Source organism: Hesperophylax consimilis, chromosome 4 (assembly GCF_061612785.1).
Source record: "Hesperophylax consimilis isolate HC1 chromosome 4, BYU_Hcon_1.0, whole genome shotgun sequence".
NCBI lineage: Eukaryota > Metazoa > Arthropoda > Insecta > Trichoptera > Limnephilidae > Hesperophylax > Hesperophylax consimilis.
In genome coordinates, this window is record NC_142839.1 from 13,431,914 (window position 1) to 13,450,248 (window position 18,335).

Here is an 18,335-nt window from a genome sequence, read left to right on the forward strand (position 1 = left end):
CATATAATTTAATGATTTGACTCACGAAGCAATGTTTATTTCTATCCAAAAATAAACTGCTAATCATGTGTCGAAGTGTGTAAATTTGAAGGCATAAATAATTGATGATATTATGGCGATTGAAGGTCAATTGACTAATGCTAAGTTGATTGATGATAAGCAGCAGAATGATGGTCACTCAATTGACAGTTGGTTTATAGCCGGTTAATTGTCATTTGTATTCATTTGACAAGTAGCGCCATGTTGATTTGTTTGACATTTGAACGATCTCCTTTAATCGCTGATGCTCGGCCGGCTTCAGCATTTGATCAACCACCAAGCATACCAGCTTGATAGTCAATCGATTGACGATCAGTCGAATGATGGTCAGTCGATTGACAGTTAATCGCTTGACGGTCGGTGATTTATGGTGAGTCAAATGATGGACGGTAAGTCAAATGGTAGTCAGTTTATTGAGGGTCAGTCGTATGACGATCAGTCAATTGAGATGGTCAGTGAATTGACAGTCAGTACATGTATTTAAGGATTAAACTCTAATGACAACAGGTACCTACTTCATATGAGGATTGAAGGCGGAGATTAAAATAGACGGGCAGATAAATAACGGCCACAATATAGCCGCTCAGCATAATGGAGAACACAATGAGCCAGTACTGTGTGCCGAAGTTATATATCTCAGCCGGTGTTCCGAGGATGGTTACCCCCGACACGTAGCTGCGTTGGCCACCACCCATATGGAAATAAAACAATTGATAAATCTAAAACATTTAAGAACAAATGGTTTGTATCATGAGCAAGACGTATTATTTAATAATCTAATAATAATATGCAATTATTTTTTTATTAAAGCAACTAACCATCATCCCTCGTCATTGTGTGCACACGCTCAACATTTTGACATTAACTGATGCTATTATGGTCACAATGTGCTTAAAAAATATATTATTTATTGGTTGGATGTGGTAAAACGAAGTCACTATAAACACACAGATAGCTAGTTCTAATAATATTATATATATTACAATTATTAGTAATGCTATAGTATTACTAATAATCGATTCAGAGACAATATAATTATCTTACCTCTACCTACCCTAAGAAAAACGAGCCATTGAAGAAAATAAAAGAATCAATTTATTTTTTTCCCTAAATTGTTTAATACTTTTCTGGTAATTGTTTTGCATTGATAAATTGTTTCTATATATTACAAATTAACACTTTTTAGTAAGATAATAAAATAGCCATTTTCAAATATTCAATGCACAACTCATACTTATACTTGAAAAACCACACAAAGTCCATCTTTGGTCACAGATCAATGCATGCACTGCCCATAAGCAATTAATCCCATTGCTTTACCACCCACGTTTTCACCTTATTTTCTTGGCAGTAAGGGTATCTTTAATAACTTTCATCGGTTGCTTAGTGATGTCTTTTGGTTTGAAAACATAGAGAGGCTTCAGGTATCTGAGTCATTTTACAATCAAAATAGAATATTGCCTTGTACGCAGGAACATAATGGACCCGTTTGGACAAGGAATCGTGGATACATATTTTCAATGGGGAGAGACAGAAGATTTTACATGAGAGACTTTGCATACTATCCCTATTTATATCATGAGGGAATGTTGGATATTAATAGCCTTGCCGATAGGCGGAGAACTGCTAGTGCGAGTGTGTAAACACAGCGGTTCGAGATGCACGACTAATGTAAGAATACTGCAATCTTTAATAATGATTTAAAGTAAAGTGTTGAATGAACTTGCCCCTATTCCGGATTATCAAGCTGAACATTGCAAAAATGTATTTACTAAACTTTTTTTATAAAAATGCATTTCAAATATTTACATGTAATCATGTTAACTCCTGTGATAGAAATATAAATTAATTCAATGATGGAATTTGCGCTAGCAGACAAAACTTAATATTCTAAATATTTATTGGTGATTGAGATGAAACCCAAAGAGTCCAAGTTCTGCCTTGATATAATAGTGGTTTAGATCAGATTATAACTAATCGAACTGTCCCATTTAAATCCCAGTAGCGACGAAAAACATTTTTTCACATGTGTTAATAATGGTAACTGGATAAAACAAAATGGTGACAAAGCAGAATGTGATAAATAATAGTTCAGGTATGGTAAGGATAGGTTTGTTCTTTGTTTCTTTTTCTCCTCTTTCTTCAATTTTCTGTTTTGCTGTGGAACTGTTTCTAATAAATATAATATGTAATAGAAAAATCATTACAAATAATAGTTCCTTTATTTACTTATGACAATGTAATCTGCTGATTACATTGTCATAAGTAAAATGTGTGACTGACTAATTTCTGAATTAGGTCAGGAACACATTGGTGACTTTTGTCACGACAACAATTTCATCACTGTTTCACTATCCTTTACAGCATAATATAAAGGTGAGCGCAGGTTGTGACATGACATTAGGGTAATTTTTTATGAATTTATATGAATTTTTAAACTCTAGCCGCTGCCGTGATAAAGTCACCGGTGCGCTCCTGGCCTTACTTTTGAGCCATATAATTTATGCCTACCTTCCAATGAGCGACATGGCGACGGGGAACGTTTTCATCTGTCGGCTCCCCATGAGGTAGTCCTGGACATCGTCTGTCCTGGACCTGCCTCGGTAGGCGAAGTACAGTCCGGTAACTCCGGAAAGGACCAGCATAGCTGAGAACAGGCAGTAGTCCAAGGCCGTGAACTTGGCCTCATTGAGGAGATGGCTGGCACCCCAGACGGCATTCTCAACTCCATTCCCCATGGCTCAGCACAACACTCTGAAAAATACAAACGATAATAATGATTATTGCAAAATAAAGCATTAGTGGATTTTAAAAGTGGCAGAGTGGGCATCGCTTCTGGGTCCCACCCAGGTGTCGTGAGTTTAATTACTCGGCTGGCTAAGTCCTCCATTACGACGCAAGCAACATTTTCCACTTACTGTGATGGTAGTAGGAGACTCTCAAATTGTTGTATTATTACAACACTAAAGAATCTAGAGGGTCTAGAGTCGATAAAAAAATGTAGCTTCGTTAAATAAATAAAATATAGAGTCTTGACGTGTGCGATGAAGGAGGAAACCATGTTTCCTTATAACGCCGTTGGAAAAGTGGTGGGGTCCCCTCCAGCACTTAAGAGTAATACACAAGCCAAAAATATGTCTTTTTTTAGCGTCTTACATCACCATGAATACACGTAAAAGGCATAAAAATCGCTTGGCAAACAGAGTCTAGAAATGGTCAATTTATGCGCAAAAGTGGTTTTCATTTATTTTGTGAATAATTTTATAAGAAAAAAGTTAATTGAGGGAAACTGTCACAAATCATCTAAAGCATAAAATTGTATATTTTGAAAGTTGTTTCTTATATGCGTTCAATATTTTCTAATTTTAAAATACATTATTCAGTTGTTTACGCTTATATATTTTTTCAAATAATACATATTTTTTTAATTTTGCTCAAACAAAACGATGGGAAAAGCTTCAATTTATCCAAAGCATGTTTTTGGTATTCATTCATAATAGTAGTAAAGATTAATCAAAAATAGTGATTTGACTGATAGCTTCGCCTTAAGATATTTAAATTCTTCTTTGGGTGTGTGTGTGTTGTTTTTCTTTATGTAAATACCGCACAATAGTACCAACTGCTCCCGACTGTCCGAAGCCACCTTTTTCGGAATTTCTAACTAAATGCAACCATTTCACCTAACAAAGTCATTTCTATCAGAAGCTAAGGAACTTAATATTAATTTGATTCTCAAAAAATAAGAAAGCTTTCTTGGCTTCATATTTTTTAAATGACTTATTATGTATAATAATAATAAAAAAAATTAGAAAAGGAGTGAAAAAATCGATCAAGAAACAAATTACCTTTGCATTTTTCAGTGTTCATTGAAATGAACATAACCCAAAAAAATTAAAATTTTAAAAAGTTAAATATCAAGTGTATTAAACCTATTACATAAAATAATATACTACACTTATTAATATTAATAATATTCTATTTAGTTGTACAAATAATAATGAACCATCGAATAATTATTAACAAACAAAAATAATGAAAATTAATTTTATCAGATAAGTGAGTAGAGAATGTAGAGCTGATAAAATTGTATTTCAGGTACCTACCTGCCTACATCATAAGTAAGATAATCTAAAAATCACTGCAAAAATAATATAAACGATAATTTATTAATTGAAAGAGATTGTGCACTGCCAATTCATATCTATCCGGAACCAGTGTGGAGTAGAGATTCGATTATGCGACCTTTGAATTCGACATTCCGGTTTATCGGACATAAATATATCTACACATGTACAGGTCAATATTTGAGTCATGGCATGTTATTAGTTAAGTGAAAAAAAAACTTTTTTTTTCAAATGCACTAGTCTCTGCCACACGTATAATTCGGAGCGGCGGTATCACGCGCCACTCCAGTCCACCGTGCAGAAAAGTAAGGTCCGATAGTAAGGTAACGATTTACAGCGCAGTCCATTGTGCGACTTTTCTGCGCGGCGGCCTGAAGCGGCGCGTGATACCGCCGCTCTGAAGTGTACGTGTGGCAGAGCCTATTGTGTATTGATACACGCCATTGTATGAGAGCTTTCTATGCAACAAAGAGACCAATTTCGCGATAGAAAGTAATACAAATAATATCATTATGTACGTACATTCTCGACACTACAATTGGTTGCTTAAAATGCTTAGCAATGCGTGGCTAGTACACCGAGAGCAGTTGTTTTCAGTCGTGCTTTAAATATATTTTTTAACTAAAAAATCTAAAGCTTTCCAGCGAAAGTTTGGCCTATGACTGTACAGTGACAGTGTACATGACTAAATTTTGACCTGTAATGCCGATTATAAAAACATGTTTCCCTGCCAAAAGTTAAATGGTTTAAAACCACAACCGCAATATTTTATTCACAGTAGTTTGTGTATAAAACAAATATTTAAATTTACACTAGAAAATACATCAATTATATATTTTATCCGCATTTATTGATAGGCAGTACCTATGTGTAATTTAATTCAAATGCAACAAAAATATTTATAAGATGAACCACAATGCATTTTCCACTGTCGCTAGGCGATGAGTCAAAAATTTAATGTTAGACAAAAGGATTGCTAATAATAATAACTATTTGCTAATAAATACAAGTCAAAGAAATGCATAAACCTGCTACATACTAGAACATATGAATAGTCAACATCAAATTAAACACTTGATAGTGAGTGCATGTATTTATGAAATAAAGACATTCCCCGGATAACAATATTATTATTCCTCCTGCTACCATATCATAATAAGTTGATAATTTCGCTCCTGCAATGATGGAGAACTTAACTAGGAGAGTGAAAAAACCCGATGCTTAGAACCACTGTAAGTCTAACTAACTATTATAAAAGTGTTAGCCCAAACCCCACGGTTTCGAGAACATTAATTTACTATTTAATACTAGCTGTATCCCGTTGCTGTGGCTCAGTCAGTCTGTGCTGATAGAGAAACAATAGCGCGTGTTGCTTTTACGTCCTACAGATGGCGCTGTTTATAAAACACACGTTTTTCCAACAGATGGCGCTGTTTTAAAAATAAATTAGCTATATAAAAACAAAAGCGTATTCGAATGCAAAGTTGTGTCAAAATTTCAAAGCAATCTGTGAAAAACTTTCGGAGATTTAAGATTTTGAACAAACGAACATTTACATTTTTATTTATATAAATAATATAATAATAGAAGATTAATTTTAACGTCTGACAACCGTTGATATTTTTATTGCAAGCACAAAATGTGAGTGTAAGAAAAGACGTAACTTTTACAAAAGTTTAATGATTTTCTAGTGTTAATAATACAGGGTTTTCCAATAAGAGGTGTTATTTTGAATAGCACGCTATTTCGGTAGATGTTACTTTTGAAGCTGTCATTTTTTAACATTTGACAAGTAGAAACTACGCTATTAATAAAAATGGAACGATACACGCTTCAACAACGCATTGAAATTATTAAAATTCACTTGAGTGAATCACATGCAAATCATCTTGAGTGATGAGGCCCATTTCCACCTCGGTGGCTTCGTCGACAAGCAAAATTGTCGAATCTGGGGCTCGGAAAACCCAAGAGTTATTGTTTAAAAGCCTCTCTATCCTCAACTATTTGGTGCGGTTTATGGTCCGGCGGAGTCATTGGACCTTACTTTTTCGAAAATGAGGCTGGAGCAACAGTTACGGTGAATGGATTGCGCTATCGAGAGATGATTAATGATTTTTTATGGCCGGAATTGGATGGTATTGATCTGGACAACGTTTACTTTCAACAAGACGGCACTACGTACCACACAAGCCACGAAACCATTGATCTTTTACGATTGAATATCAAAATAACACCTCTTATTGGAAAATCCTGTATAATACATATAAAAGATACAGTAAAATATATATATATTTGGCGTCTGCTGTATACGGAAACCTCCTTACGCAAGTTGCAAAAAAAAAGAATATATCGCGTCTGCTGTATACGGAAACCTACTTACGTAAATTACAAAAAAAATAATATTTCGCGTCTGCTGTATACGGAATGCAAAAACTTTGAAAGAAAACCAAACAATGACCGCCTGCGAACACGAGTAAGGTTTAGCGCCTTCAAAGATTAATCTTGATTCGGAATAGTGTTATTATTACTAATTATGGCCAAAATTAGCTATTAAAAGGAAAAATCAGGACCAAAATTGGTTAATAGTATACAAATTGCATAATATTACTTAATAGATACATAATACAATAAACAAAATATTAATCTACAAGGTACATATTAGAAATAATGTTGGTAAAAATATCGAAAAATGTGATTAATTTAGTACCTACAACCAGTGGCGTAGCTAGGTAACCAAGGGCCCTGGGGCAAATTAAAAAATGGGGCCCACTGCTATGTAAAGTGATTAGGTTTTATCAAATAAAAATATGAAATTTACAAACACTTTAAAAATGCTGAGCTACTTAAGCTCTTTTTTGTGCACTGCAGACTGCAGGGCAGGTAATAAAAATATTAAACAGTAACAACACAAATTAAATTAATAATTCGTATAGGTTTGGATAATAAAACGAAATAGAGAAGATTCAAGGGTTTATTATATAAAGGTCGGGCCTACCAACTGACTAAATAACAATTATATTTACAATCTTTTCCTAGCTTTAGTTTTCGCAAAAGTATCAATGACTTCGTTTAAATCCAGGCTTGATGCGGTTTTGTTTTCAATTGCTATTAGCGATAAATGTCGGAGTCGAGTTTGGCCCATCTTATTTCTTAAATAATTTTTTAAATGGCCTTTCAGCTGCTGCAGAAGTGATAGGAATTGTAAAGAATAATAACATTAGCACTCCATATTTGCTCATTATTTCCTTACATAATTGGTGAACAGTCCATGCTTGAGTTGGTTGAGGTAAAACTAGATGGTAAATATAAATAAATTGAAGTGAAAAACTAGGGCCTATTATATCTGAATATTTTCTTTGGAATTCGTCACACTTTTGTAATAAAGTTGCTTCATCAACATGTAATAAAAATGTTGGTGTTGACAGACTGCACTCATACCAATAAAACGTGTATCTAATTGAGATATTACTGTGTCTAGTACATGATTGAAAATCTCAATTTTAAATATTTTTTCTCGGTTTGGAAATCGGTGATCCGCAACTAATTCATCAAAATGTTTTTTTTAACTTTTCTATGCCTTTTTTCTTGAAAATGGGTATCAATACCATATTTTCTTGCAGTTTCACTGGCTTTGCACTTGAATAATTCGAAATCATTTCTATAAATTTGCAACTTTGCTTTGGTCTCTGCTAAAACTTTACTCGCGTCGCCCAAATTGATGTCGCATTTTTGTAAAGTTTTGGATGCATAATTGATGTCGTTCAATACACTGTGCATGAATTCGCAAAGCAACACGAACTCGAAATTTAGCATTTTTGTTTTAATACTCTCTGCTTCACTACACTCATCTTTATTAGGACTCTTTAGATTTATTTCTGATAATGCTTTGATAATATCAAAATAACGAAGTTTTATTGCAGATATCGTATTGACAATACTGGACCATCTAGTCGGATTTAGTTTTTAAATGTAGAGGTCTGTGGTTCCTCCAAACCCTCCGCTCTTATGTGTGTCATGCAAACATCATCCACGTTCACATGATCGGCGGCGGAGGTATCTCCAACAGCAATAATTGTCGACTCTTCTTCAGTAGGCTTCTCAACCAACACTGCAGTTACCACATTATTTGAGTCACTATCAATAGAAATATTTTGGCCAGTTGTACTTGCAGAAGGCTGACTAAAAAACTTGGCAATTTTGGGCAATTTTTGTTTACTATCTTCTCTTTCTTGGCGTTGTTTGCGTTTAAATGCACAACTGGGTTTCTTCTTTCTATCCATATTTTAATACGCTACAAGTGTCGTTGGGGAATGACGCACATATCACTATCCCAACACTGCTAACCTACAGAAAGAATTTAGGGGAATTCCCTAGGCATTACTTTTGAATTTCTCTCAACTGAGTTGTCATGATTAAAGTGGGGTTGCAAGATGCAACCTGTCATATTTATTTTAAAAATGGGAGAAATTTCCAAAAGTTCAGTTCGATCGAGATTTCTGGTAAGGATTCGAGGGCCCCCAGAGCTTGAGGGCCCCGGGGCAATGCCCCGCGTAGCCCCTAGGTAGCTACGCCGCTGCCTACAACACATGTATTTTTAACCGTTTTAATTTCTTAAAAATAAAAAGGATTTGGGTAAACAAAATGCCGACTGTACAGTTGTATACATATTTTAAAATGTATATATTATGAAACTTTTCAGATACTTGTAGACTCAATGTTCCTTAATAATATTATATTCGTTTCATTCCGCCAAAGTTTCATCTCTTCTTGAAATATCGTCCTCCATCGCTAAAAAACTATTATTTTTTAATGATAAAGTAATGTTTATAAGACAAGGTTTTTATGCAAGCACAAAGGATAACAAATTATTATAAGCATTAATTACATACATTTGGTTGTTCACAGGTGAAAACATATAATAAGCAGTAATTGTCGATAGAAGTACTTGTACATATTGAATTATTTGGCGGGTTGGGAATAAGCCGACGTAGCTCAGTAGTCTGGACTACTGAGCTACGTCGGCTCTGTAGCACTTGCTCTGGAGCACTTGACAGGACATCAGAAGGTGTGGGTTCAATTCCCGTCGGCGGCATTTATTTTTAGTGGGGAGATATTTTCGATTTGTATAGATATTTCAGGCGAGTAATTAATGCTTATAATGATTTGTTAAATACACTTGAACTTGGTCATAAAACAATTATTAACATAATATTATACCAAATGACTAACTTCAAGCTGAATTCAGGTACATTCACTACAATCCTAAATCGAAATATGGCTAAACTCTACTGATGCAAAACTTTTTTTTTAAAACGTAAGTAGGTACTTGTACTGCAAAATATTTTTAGTTTTCTTCGCCAAATAATTTAAATGCCATTAGACTAAGAAAATAGCTAAGGTGTTCTTGGTCAAATAATTTTAACACACTAAGGACCGGTTGTTTCGGAGAATTTGAACAATTCATCAAATTTCAACCTTAATTTGCGAGTTCTGTTAAAGTCCTATTCAAGTTCTGATATTATATTATTATAGGCTAGTTGCTTGACAAAACTGAAATAAAAACAGAACTTGAAAAAATCTTTCACAGAACTTGAAAATGAACGTTGAAATTTGATGAATTGTTCAAATTCTCCGAAACAACCCGTCCTTAGACTAAGAAAATACCTTTAGTTTTTTCGCAAAGAATTTCAAACAATCAATAAATAATGACGTGTACACAGGTCGAAGTTCCGAAAGCAACTGCCGCCGGCAGTGATGCCATGCCGCGAAAATGAAAATCGGCAGATGTGAGTGAAAAATTCGGGTGATTAGTGACAAACATCGGTAGGTCGTACCTAGTTACGGCCTACTACGGCCCTGATGAAATCAAAACAAGATTAAATATAACCATGCAGATTAATGGTCGCGTTAATCAGTAGTGCATTTACACGAAGGTCATATAATGTAATGAGCTCGTTTATACACCAGTGATATTATTGGAAAAATGAAGGAAAATTAAATAATTAATTCCTTGTTAGTAAGTACACTAATTACTTATCAATGTTATCATATATGATTGTTATTTATACTCACATTTTATTATGATAGTTATATTGTGTTCATAATAATTATGTAAACTTCGATTGGTCGATTGGTCACTATTACCAAATACCTTATAATATTAATAGTACCCCCAACTTCTGATATTTCTTATACATTCTGATGGCAACATGCTACACTAGCGCCTCATGTCGGTGTGAGTTGTGCGTCTTGGTTTTCTTCCATACTTTTGAATAGATGAAATTTATTCTTTATTATACTCAAATAAACTAGAAAGAAGAATTATTTCTTTCTAACACAAATTTGTCATTTAAAATAATAATATATATGTAGTATACTTGCGACACGTTCCAGAGTGGAGGATACTCTCAGTATCATCTATATAAGGCAACAATTCAGAATTTAGACGTTGCTTGAAATGGCTTTGGCCGTGTTTAGTGACCAGATCTGCCACAATCGAGGATGCCATAGTCTTACTGGCTCAGACGGTCGGGAGCAGTTGGGACTCTTGTACGGTATTCACGGAAAAAAAGTGAAAATATAACATGAACGAGTGAATCAAATACATTACTCGAGTCAAGAGTCGGAATTGCAAAAACAAAATATTGATTACAAAATAATATGATTTTTTCTAACCCAGTGTGTGCCAAGACAAAGTTGAATGGTATTCCACCATGTAAGATGAATTCTGTAGTGTTACGTTAGTTTATTCATTTATTTGAAATTGAAAAATGGCTTATTTTACAATAATTATTTACGTGACGCACAAATAACATATTATTAATTTGAATTATTGTCAATTGAGGAGCTTTTTCAAAAAGAGAAATATCTTAAAAAACTTTTTCTTGAGACATTTTTAAGTAGTTAAAATCAGTCGGGGTTAGGTTGTATGATAATCTTTAAATACAAATTCAATTAACTGTTAGGCATGATAAATAATAACAAATCTAAATTCAGTTGTGAAAAGAGATTTTATTTAAAAAGAAGTCGAAATTGCGAATTTTGATGCAAAGAAGAAATATCAACTTATTTGAAAGAAAAAGTTTTCACAAAACGAAATATCAATACATTTTAGTTCTAATATGAAATGATTGTTTTTAATAAAAACAAAAATATACGTTTGCTTTGTGTTTAAAATTAGCTAATTCCGGCCAAAAAAAAATCTCAAACAAAATTTAAAATTTAACACCCTGCCGCTTATTTTGAAGGCAAAAATAATAGGAAATCAGAAAAAAAGTTTACAAATTGTTAAATAACAGGGGGCCTACTCAGATGCATTGAAATAAGATAATAATGAATCTTTTAAATTATATCCCTACCTAGTTATTTCACTTTTATACAGATACTAGCTGACGCGTACCCGGCGTTACTGAGGGTTATCCTTAGGATATAGACATATACCATTGCGGACTTTTCTGTAGGCCATTTTAAGATATACAATTCCGTAGTACATTATTTGGATGTATCTCATAAGGTTTAGCCAGCGTTGGCAATGTAGTGCACGAAAATATATTTTTACGACTAGATTATAAAACATCAACTGTTCTCTACTTTCTACAAATATGATATGCATGTATCATATATGTAAACCTTCGGGAAAATATTCTCTAAATGATAGTGAAAACCCTATCAAAATCCGTTGCGTAGTTTAGAAGAACTAAGCGCACAAACAGACAGACGCGGATATCGACTATATTTTATACTATTTAGAGATAGGTATGTACGCATGTATGTTTCAGTTTGTGAAAATTTATCATTTTTTAAAACACATGGTAACGCAGGTAAATACATTGATTTTAGAAAATCTGAAATAGCCACTTCGTAGACACCCACAGTACCTACACCTAGATAGAGAATAATAATAAAAATAAACGTTTTGAATAGATGTTTCTCCATGTGAAAACGCTATCTGGAATGTATTGCATTGCACTACCCCTGCGGACCTTCTGGAATAATTTAATGGTTATACTATCAAGAAGAAATTTAAAGTTCACTCCGGAAAAACTGACTAGCGTTGAAACATGAAACTTGTCAACAGATGACGTGTGTTCAGAAGAACGATCTGTGTGTGTCCGTGAACTGGCAGATCTTTTTTAGATGTTATACAAATTTTATAGGCCTTACTCTATGTAAGTGTACACTGTACACGGTGCGGTGGCAATCTGATTGATTCGTACAGTACCTATTAATAAATTCTGATTTAAGACACGACTATCTACTTACTATTCACCGAGTATTTGATACGGGATGTTGCTTATCGCTTTACGATTAGAATGAAGAATAAAAATAAAGTAATATCTACCGATTATTATCAGCTAATCATTGAAATATAAAATCAATCACACAAGATCCCAGAAGATTGTAATCAAAAATAAATGTTTTTTTTTAAATAATAAATCATTGAAATCTTTTTTAGAAAGGTTACTCACTGGTCAATGTTCAATATTCTTAAATTATGTAAAGATGCAAAGAACTTTGCATATATTATTTTATGACGAGAAAATTAAATTCTATAAATATCGTAACATAACCTCATATTCATTACTGCTTTTATTTGATTTGTAATGCAATTCTCGGAAGATTCACGTGCTTATGTACATTCCTCATTTAGAGTATTTATTTGATCACTTTGAATTTAAACGGCATTCGAGCACTTCACGTGTAGATATAACTAATAATTATTATTAATAATAGTATTTTTCGTAACAGAATAATATGACTTCACCTTTGAACTGTCAGATTTTAGAATTGATTTAAATGTGGTAATAATAAAAATTATAATTAATTCAATTCACATAAAATATCGGATATTTCCTGCTAAGTGCGTACCTACTTACTTCTACGATTGTAGTCAAGCTGGCATATAATAATTTATGTAAGTATAAGGAACTCACTTCGATATCAATGATTTTTTTTAAATAATTTGTAAAATCGATAAAAAATAAAAGCTGATAGAATGGGCATCGGACCCAATCGGGCCCAGCTCAGAGCCTGATAGAATAGGCATCAGAACCAACTCTCAGCCCGATAGAATAGGCATCAGACCCAACTCTCAGCTTGATAGAATGGGCATCGGACTCAACTCTCAGCTTGATAGAATGGACATCGGACCCAGCTCAAAATTTGATAGAATGGCATCGAACCCAGTTTATTAGGTTTGGATCATTGGTGTATTATACTTTAGTCAATGCTTTGGATGCTAGTTTTTTATCTTGACTGATTGGCATAATTTTACTATAAACATTACGCACTTGAAGTTAAATAGCACAAAAATGCAAATTTATATTATTATTAATACTAGCGCATACTAGATATTATAATTGTAGGATTTGTGAAGCTGAAATAATTTATAAAATATTTGCCTCAGAATCATTATCTATCAATTTTCTTCATAATATAGTATAATTATATTTGGCAATCTTTTCGAATTCCGCTGCATGCAAAGGCTCTTAAAAAAACAATTGATTTTAACTTAAATATCTAATGGATACAACTATTTAAGTCGGGGGTTTATGCAAACACGCACAAAATAGGTTCTTAGGGTGTTAGTTTGAACTATTTTAATAATTAATACGTATTTCCTAGACTTCAAACTTAACTTTGATTGAAAAAAAATGGAATTTTAATGCATCTTTTACCATCTCCCACAGCAAAAATAGTTATTTCTTGTAATAATTAAGTTAAAACAAAGTGGTACTTAATTAAGAATGCAGTGGAATTCGACAAGTTTATCTTTCATTTTTTGTTGACAAATAATTAAAGAAACGTTCAGATATTTAACTTTCGAATACACCTTTGGTAAATTATAAAAATCATTAATGAATTCAGATTTAGATCTGTAAATATTTGACAGATTTCTGTCAAAAATGTTAATAAAATAAATATCTACACACTTCAAACATAGAATTATTATTACAATTTACTAAAATAAAATAATCTCGGTACTTACTTTATCGCTTATCTGATATGATTTACACGGTAACCAGTACCAATTTTGAATTTAAAAGTTCAGTTCTGAGAACGTTTTTTTACTTACGTTTTTTAAATCACATGTATGTATATTTTGTACAACGTTTATTCTATACATAGGCAACGTAGGCAATGAATGTTGATCTTTGTATGAGTTGATAATATATTTTTTTATTTCATACAAGATAGGCGTATATAAATACCAAACCTCACTGATACCAAACACCCTATAAAAACATGAATAGACTGCAAACTTTTGTGGAAAATTATCTGTAGTGGAAATAATTACAAAACATTGTGGAAATCCAATGAATCTGTAATCACAATAATGTTTTTCGTGACGATTTTACCCCAGGCATGGGTACCCCTGTATCTACCAATTGTCTCTGATGGAGCTCATCTGATAAGTTATATCAATTATCTATTATTGATTCGAGTGCAAAAATAGCACTTCGGCGCGCTTCTAACAATCATAATCAGTAAGTAACTGTAGCGTATGTAAGTACTCAGTAGAATTTAAATCCGTAATTAGAAGTGAACCGTTATTGGATGTAACTAACAGCGATTAAAGGGGCATACAATTAAGGCACCGTAGTAAGCGTTCAAAGATGGTTTGAAAGGAAGATACGTAAATATGATGTTAGAGGGAGCGCGCTAATATTTAAAAAAGCGATAATAATTAAGCGAAGATATTTAATAAAACACGACTCTTTCGACAAATGCTTTAGTTGCATTTAAAGATACACTGTGAATTTTGTTCACGCCTATAACATATTAAATAAGAGAACAATACGTGTTTTTATTAATTTTCGGAGCATACTTTTTTCTATCGAGAGAATTTCATATAATTAACGTTTTGGCAAAACAAATGTACAGATATTAGCTTCAAAAATAATTTTTTTTGGGACTTAGAGTCAACGAGAAACTTGTTATAAATCGGAGAAATGCCCCCCGCATGGGGGCTTAATGCAAATTTCTAACAAAATAATAACAAAAAACGATTCGATTCGGATAATAAATACGAAATTCACATTGAAGACTTTTCGGTGCCTCTTGTCTTCTTTTACATTTCTACAGAACAGTGACAAATCAGAATACCCTCACAGGTGATATACAGTCAATAAAAGTGATGAAAAAAATCTAACCTAACATAGTCAACCTAAATACAATAAACCGTTTCTTGCTGTGCGTTTATATTTTTTTAAATGTCGGTAGATCTAGAAATGATCGTAATGGTAGACCTAACGCTAAAGTGGCACCGACTTTCAGTAAAACGATTTGTTTCTCAATTTCAACTTTTTGTGTGAAAAATAACTTGATCCCAAAAATATAGGTAAGATCAATCTTTTATTTCACACTAAAATTAATAAAAGGTTTTCGGCTATAAAAAGACTAACCATTTTTAGTTACCTAATTAAATTTAATTACCATTACCTAATTAGAGAAAATTCTACACGCTACTAAAATATAATAATGTAGGATTCTAAGCAAATATGCATGAAGATGCAGTAATTTATTATAAACTACATCATAAATCTCAATAATCTCCACGAAATGTTTATGGATTTTAAGTACCTACGCAGGTACATGCATTAATTTCTTGATTTTATTTATTACAAAGCTGACTTTTAGGGTGACCACTTATCTCAAGCAATTACATATATAAAACAGGTAAGAACCTACAGTAATTTATTATAAACCTGATTTTTAGGGTGACCTCTCGATAATCTCAATTTCATTAATAAAACATATTTTAAGTGGTTTCCCTACTTTTGCTTTTTTATTATTTTACTATAAAACTGATTTTGAGGGTGACTTTTCAACAATCTAAAACAAGTTTAAAAATAGATTTTATATCCACGATGTTTTATAATATGTTCCAAGGTAATTAATTGTATGTTTAGGATGATCTAAGCAAACTGACTTAGCGGGTTCGAACAACGAATGTGATTTGTGATTAGCAATAAAAACTACGTAGATAAGAGTATAGTAATGTATAGGTCTACCGTCTCCGTGACAAGATAATGATAATAATATATTATAATACATGTATGTATTTTTATCAATACAAACATTCGGGGACGAACAGAACTGAGTATTAGGGCATGCCGCTAATATTATAAAAGTTGGGATACAAACTAAACAGTTCGACCAAATTCTATGTATTTCATTTTATAAATATCATATTTTACCATACCGTAACATTTTTTTAAATAAAATTGTTTAACATAAAGCCATGCTTCTTTTTGCAGTCAATTTTGTTTACATTTATCGACACAGAATACCAGAAATAAAATGGAAGATTTCTACAGTCAATACGTCAAACATTAGAGCAAACATTTTTGTTTGCGTCCACATTCCGTCTCCCTTTGTTGAAACTTGGGGCGCGGTGAGCGTGGCCCAAAGATAGTTCTTCTAATATCTTTGGCGTGGCCATAGACATTTTGTCATTTTGTAGATGTCTGGTGAGGAAGACGCGTGTGCTCTCATTTTCGCTGTCAGCTGTCAAGATGAGTTTTAACGAGGAAGATGTTCCTGCAGTTTTAGCGATCGCAGAAATTATTGCACCAGGGAGGAAACACAGATTTCGGGTTCGACTTTGAAATTTTAATTTATACAGGGTTTTCCAATAAGAGGTGTTATTTTGATATTCAATCGTAAAAGATCAATGTTTTCGTTGCTTGTGTGGTACGTAGCGCCGTCTTGTTGAAAGTAAACGTTGTCCAGATCAATACCATCCAATTCCGGCCATAAAAAATCATTAATCATCTCTCGATAGCGCAATCCATTCACCGTAACTGTTGCTCCAGCCTCATTTTCGAAAAAGTAAGGTCCAATGACTCCGCCGGACCATAAACCGCACCAAACACTCACACGTCGAGGATAGAGAGGCTTTTCAACAATAACTCTTAGATTTTCCGAGCCCCAATTGCGACAATTTTGCTTGTTGACGAAGCCACCGAGGTGGAAATGGGCCTCATCACTCAAGATGTTTTGCATTTGATTCACTCAAGTGAATTTTAATAATTTCAATGCGTTGTTGAAGCGTGTATCGTTCTATTTTTATTAATGGCGTAGTTTCTACTTGTCAAATGTCAAAAAATGACAGCTTCAAAAGTAACATCTACCGAAATAGCGGGCTATTCAAAATAACACCTCTTATTGGAAAACCCTGCATCAGAAATTGAAAATAGAAGACATGGTTTAGGTAATATCGTCCGCGTCTCGGAAACTGATATCGAAGAATGAGTGTTATTTACTCGGACAGATGAACTGACATACATATCTATGGGTGCAACTGGCAACTGAAACATGTAGGCGATTAGTGACTGGTTGCCGTTGAAAACTGGTTTTTGGTAAGTTGCATCGCGTGCAGACCGCCATTGAAATCCACAGGATAGCAACTTGAGTTGCCAACTAGTTTTATTTCAGTTGCCCCGTGAGCGGATGGACTAACATTAAAACACATAAAATATAAACATTTCTTGTTTTTTCGTGGAATCTTTTTGTTATATATATTTTTATATATGTGAGTCTTACTTTCAATATTTTCTAACTAAACTAACGAACTAATTAACCATCACGCCGTTTCCCCGCAGGGGTAGGCAGAGAGGACAGACCGCCAAACAACTCGGTCTTGGCACACACTTCTTGCCTCATTCACATTCATACCTCGACTCATACATACTCTTCTATTATTCTGACTATTAACATGGCCCGACTCAATTATCTGATTCACTTGGTCGTGCCATGTCTTCCTCAGGCGTCCCCGACTTCTGCTACCATTGACATTTGCATCGTATGTTCTTCTTACACTCCTTTCTTCGCTCATTCATGCCCAAACCATCTAAGCGTCCCTTTCTTGATCTTACTCATTATGCTTACATCAGCCTTGCACTCTTTGCGGATGTTCACATATCTCACATGATCGTACATGGTTTTACCACACATACGCCTCATGGATATTATTTCTACAGCATTCAGTCTACTTTCATCCTTTCTCTTCCAGTTCCATGCCTCACTTCCGTAAATCAGGGTAGGTACCAGGACTCCATTGTGGACTGCTAGCTTTGCTTCTTTGGACATTTTTTTGTTACCGCCAACTGCCTTCAGTCCAAATAGCTTTTACGATTTCAAAAGCATGATTTTGAATTGCTCTGAAAT

General features: G+C 33.6%; 1 protein-coding gene across 1 annotated transcript in view; it reads right to left on the bottom strand.

Moving 5' to 3' along the window:
- Nucleotides 1–18,335, bottom strand: part of LOC149424219 (sodium-coupled monocarboxylate transporter 1-like) — a 44,221-nt gene that overhangs the window by 14,008 nt on the left and 11,878 nt on the right. Inside the window, exons 3-4 of the mRNA XM_089631227.1 lie at nucleotides 2,551–2,793; nucleotides 555–714 (exon numbers count right to left, since the gene is read on the bottom strand). Coding sequence (XP_089487353.1) covers nucleotides 555–714; nucleotides 2,551–2,777 — 387 coding nt within the window. The 5' untranslated portion in view covers nucleotides 2,778–2,793. The remainder of the gene's footprint in view (nucleotides 1–554; nucleotides 715–2,550; nucleotides 2,794–18,335) is intronic.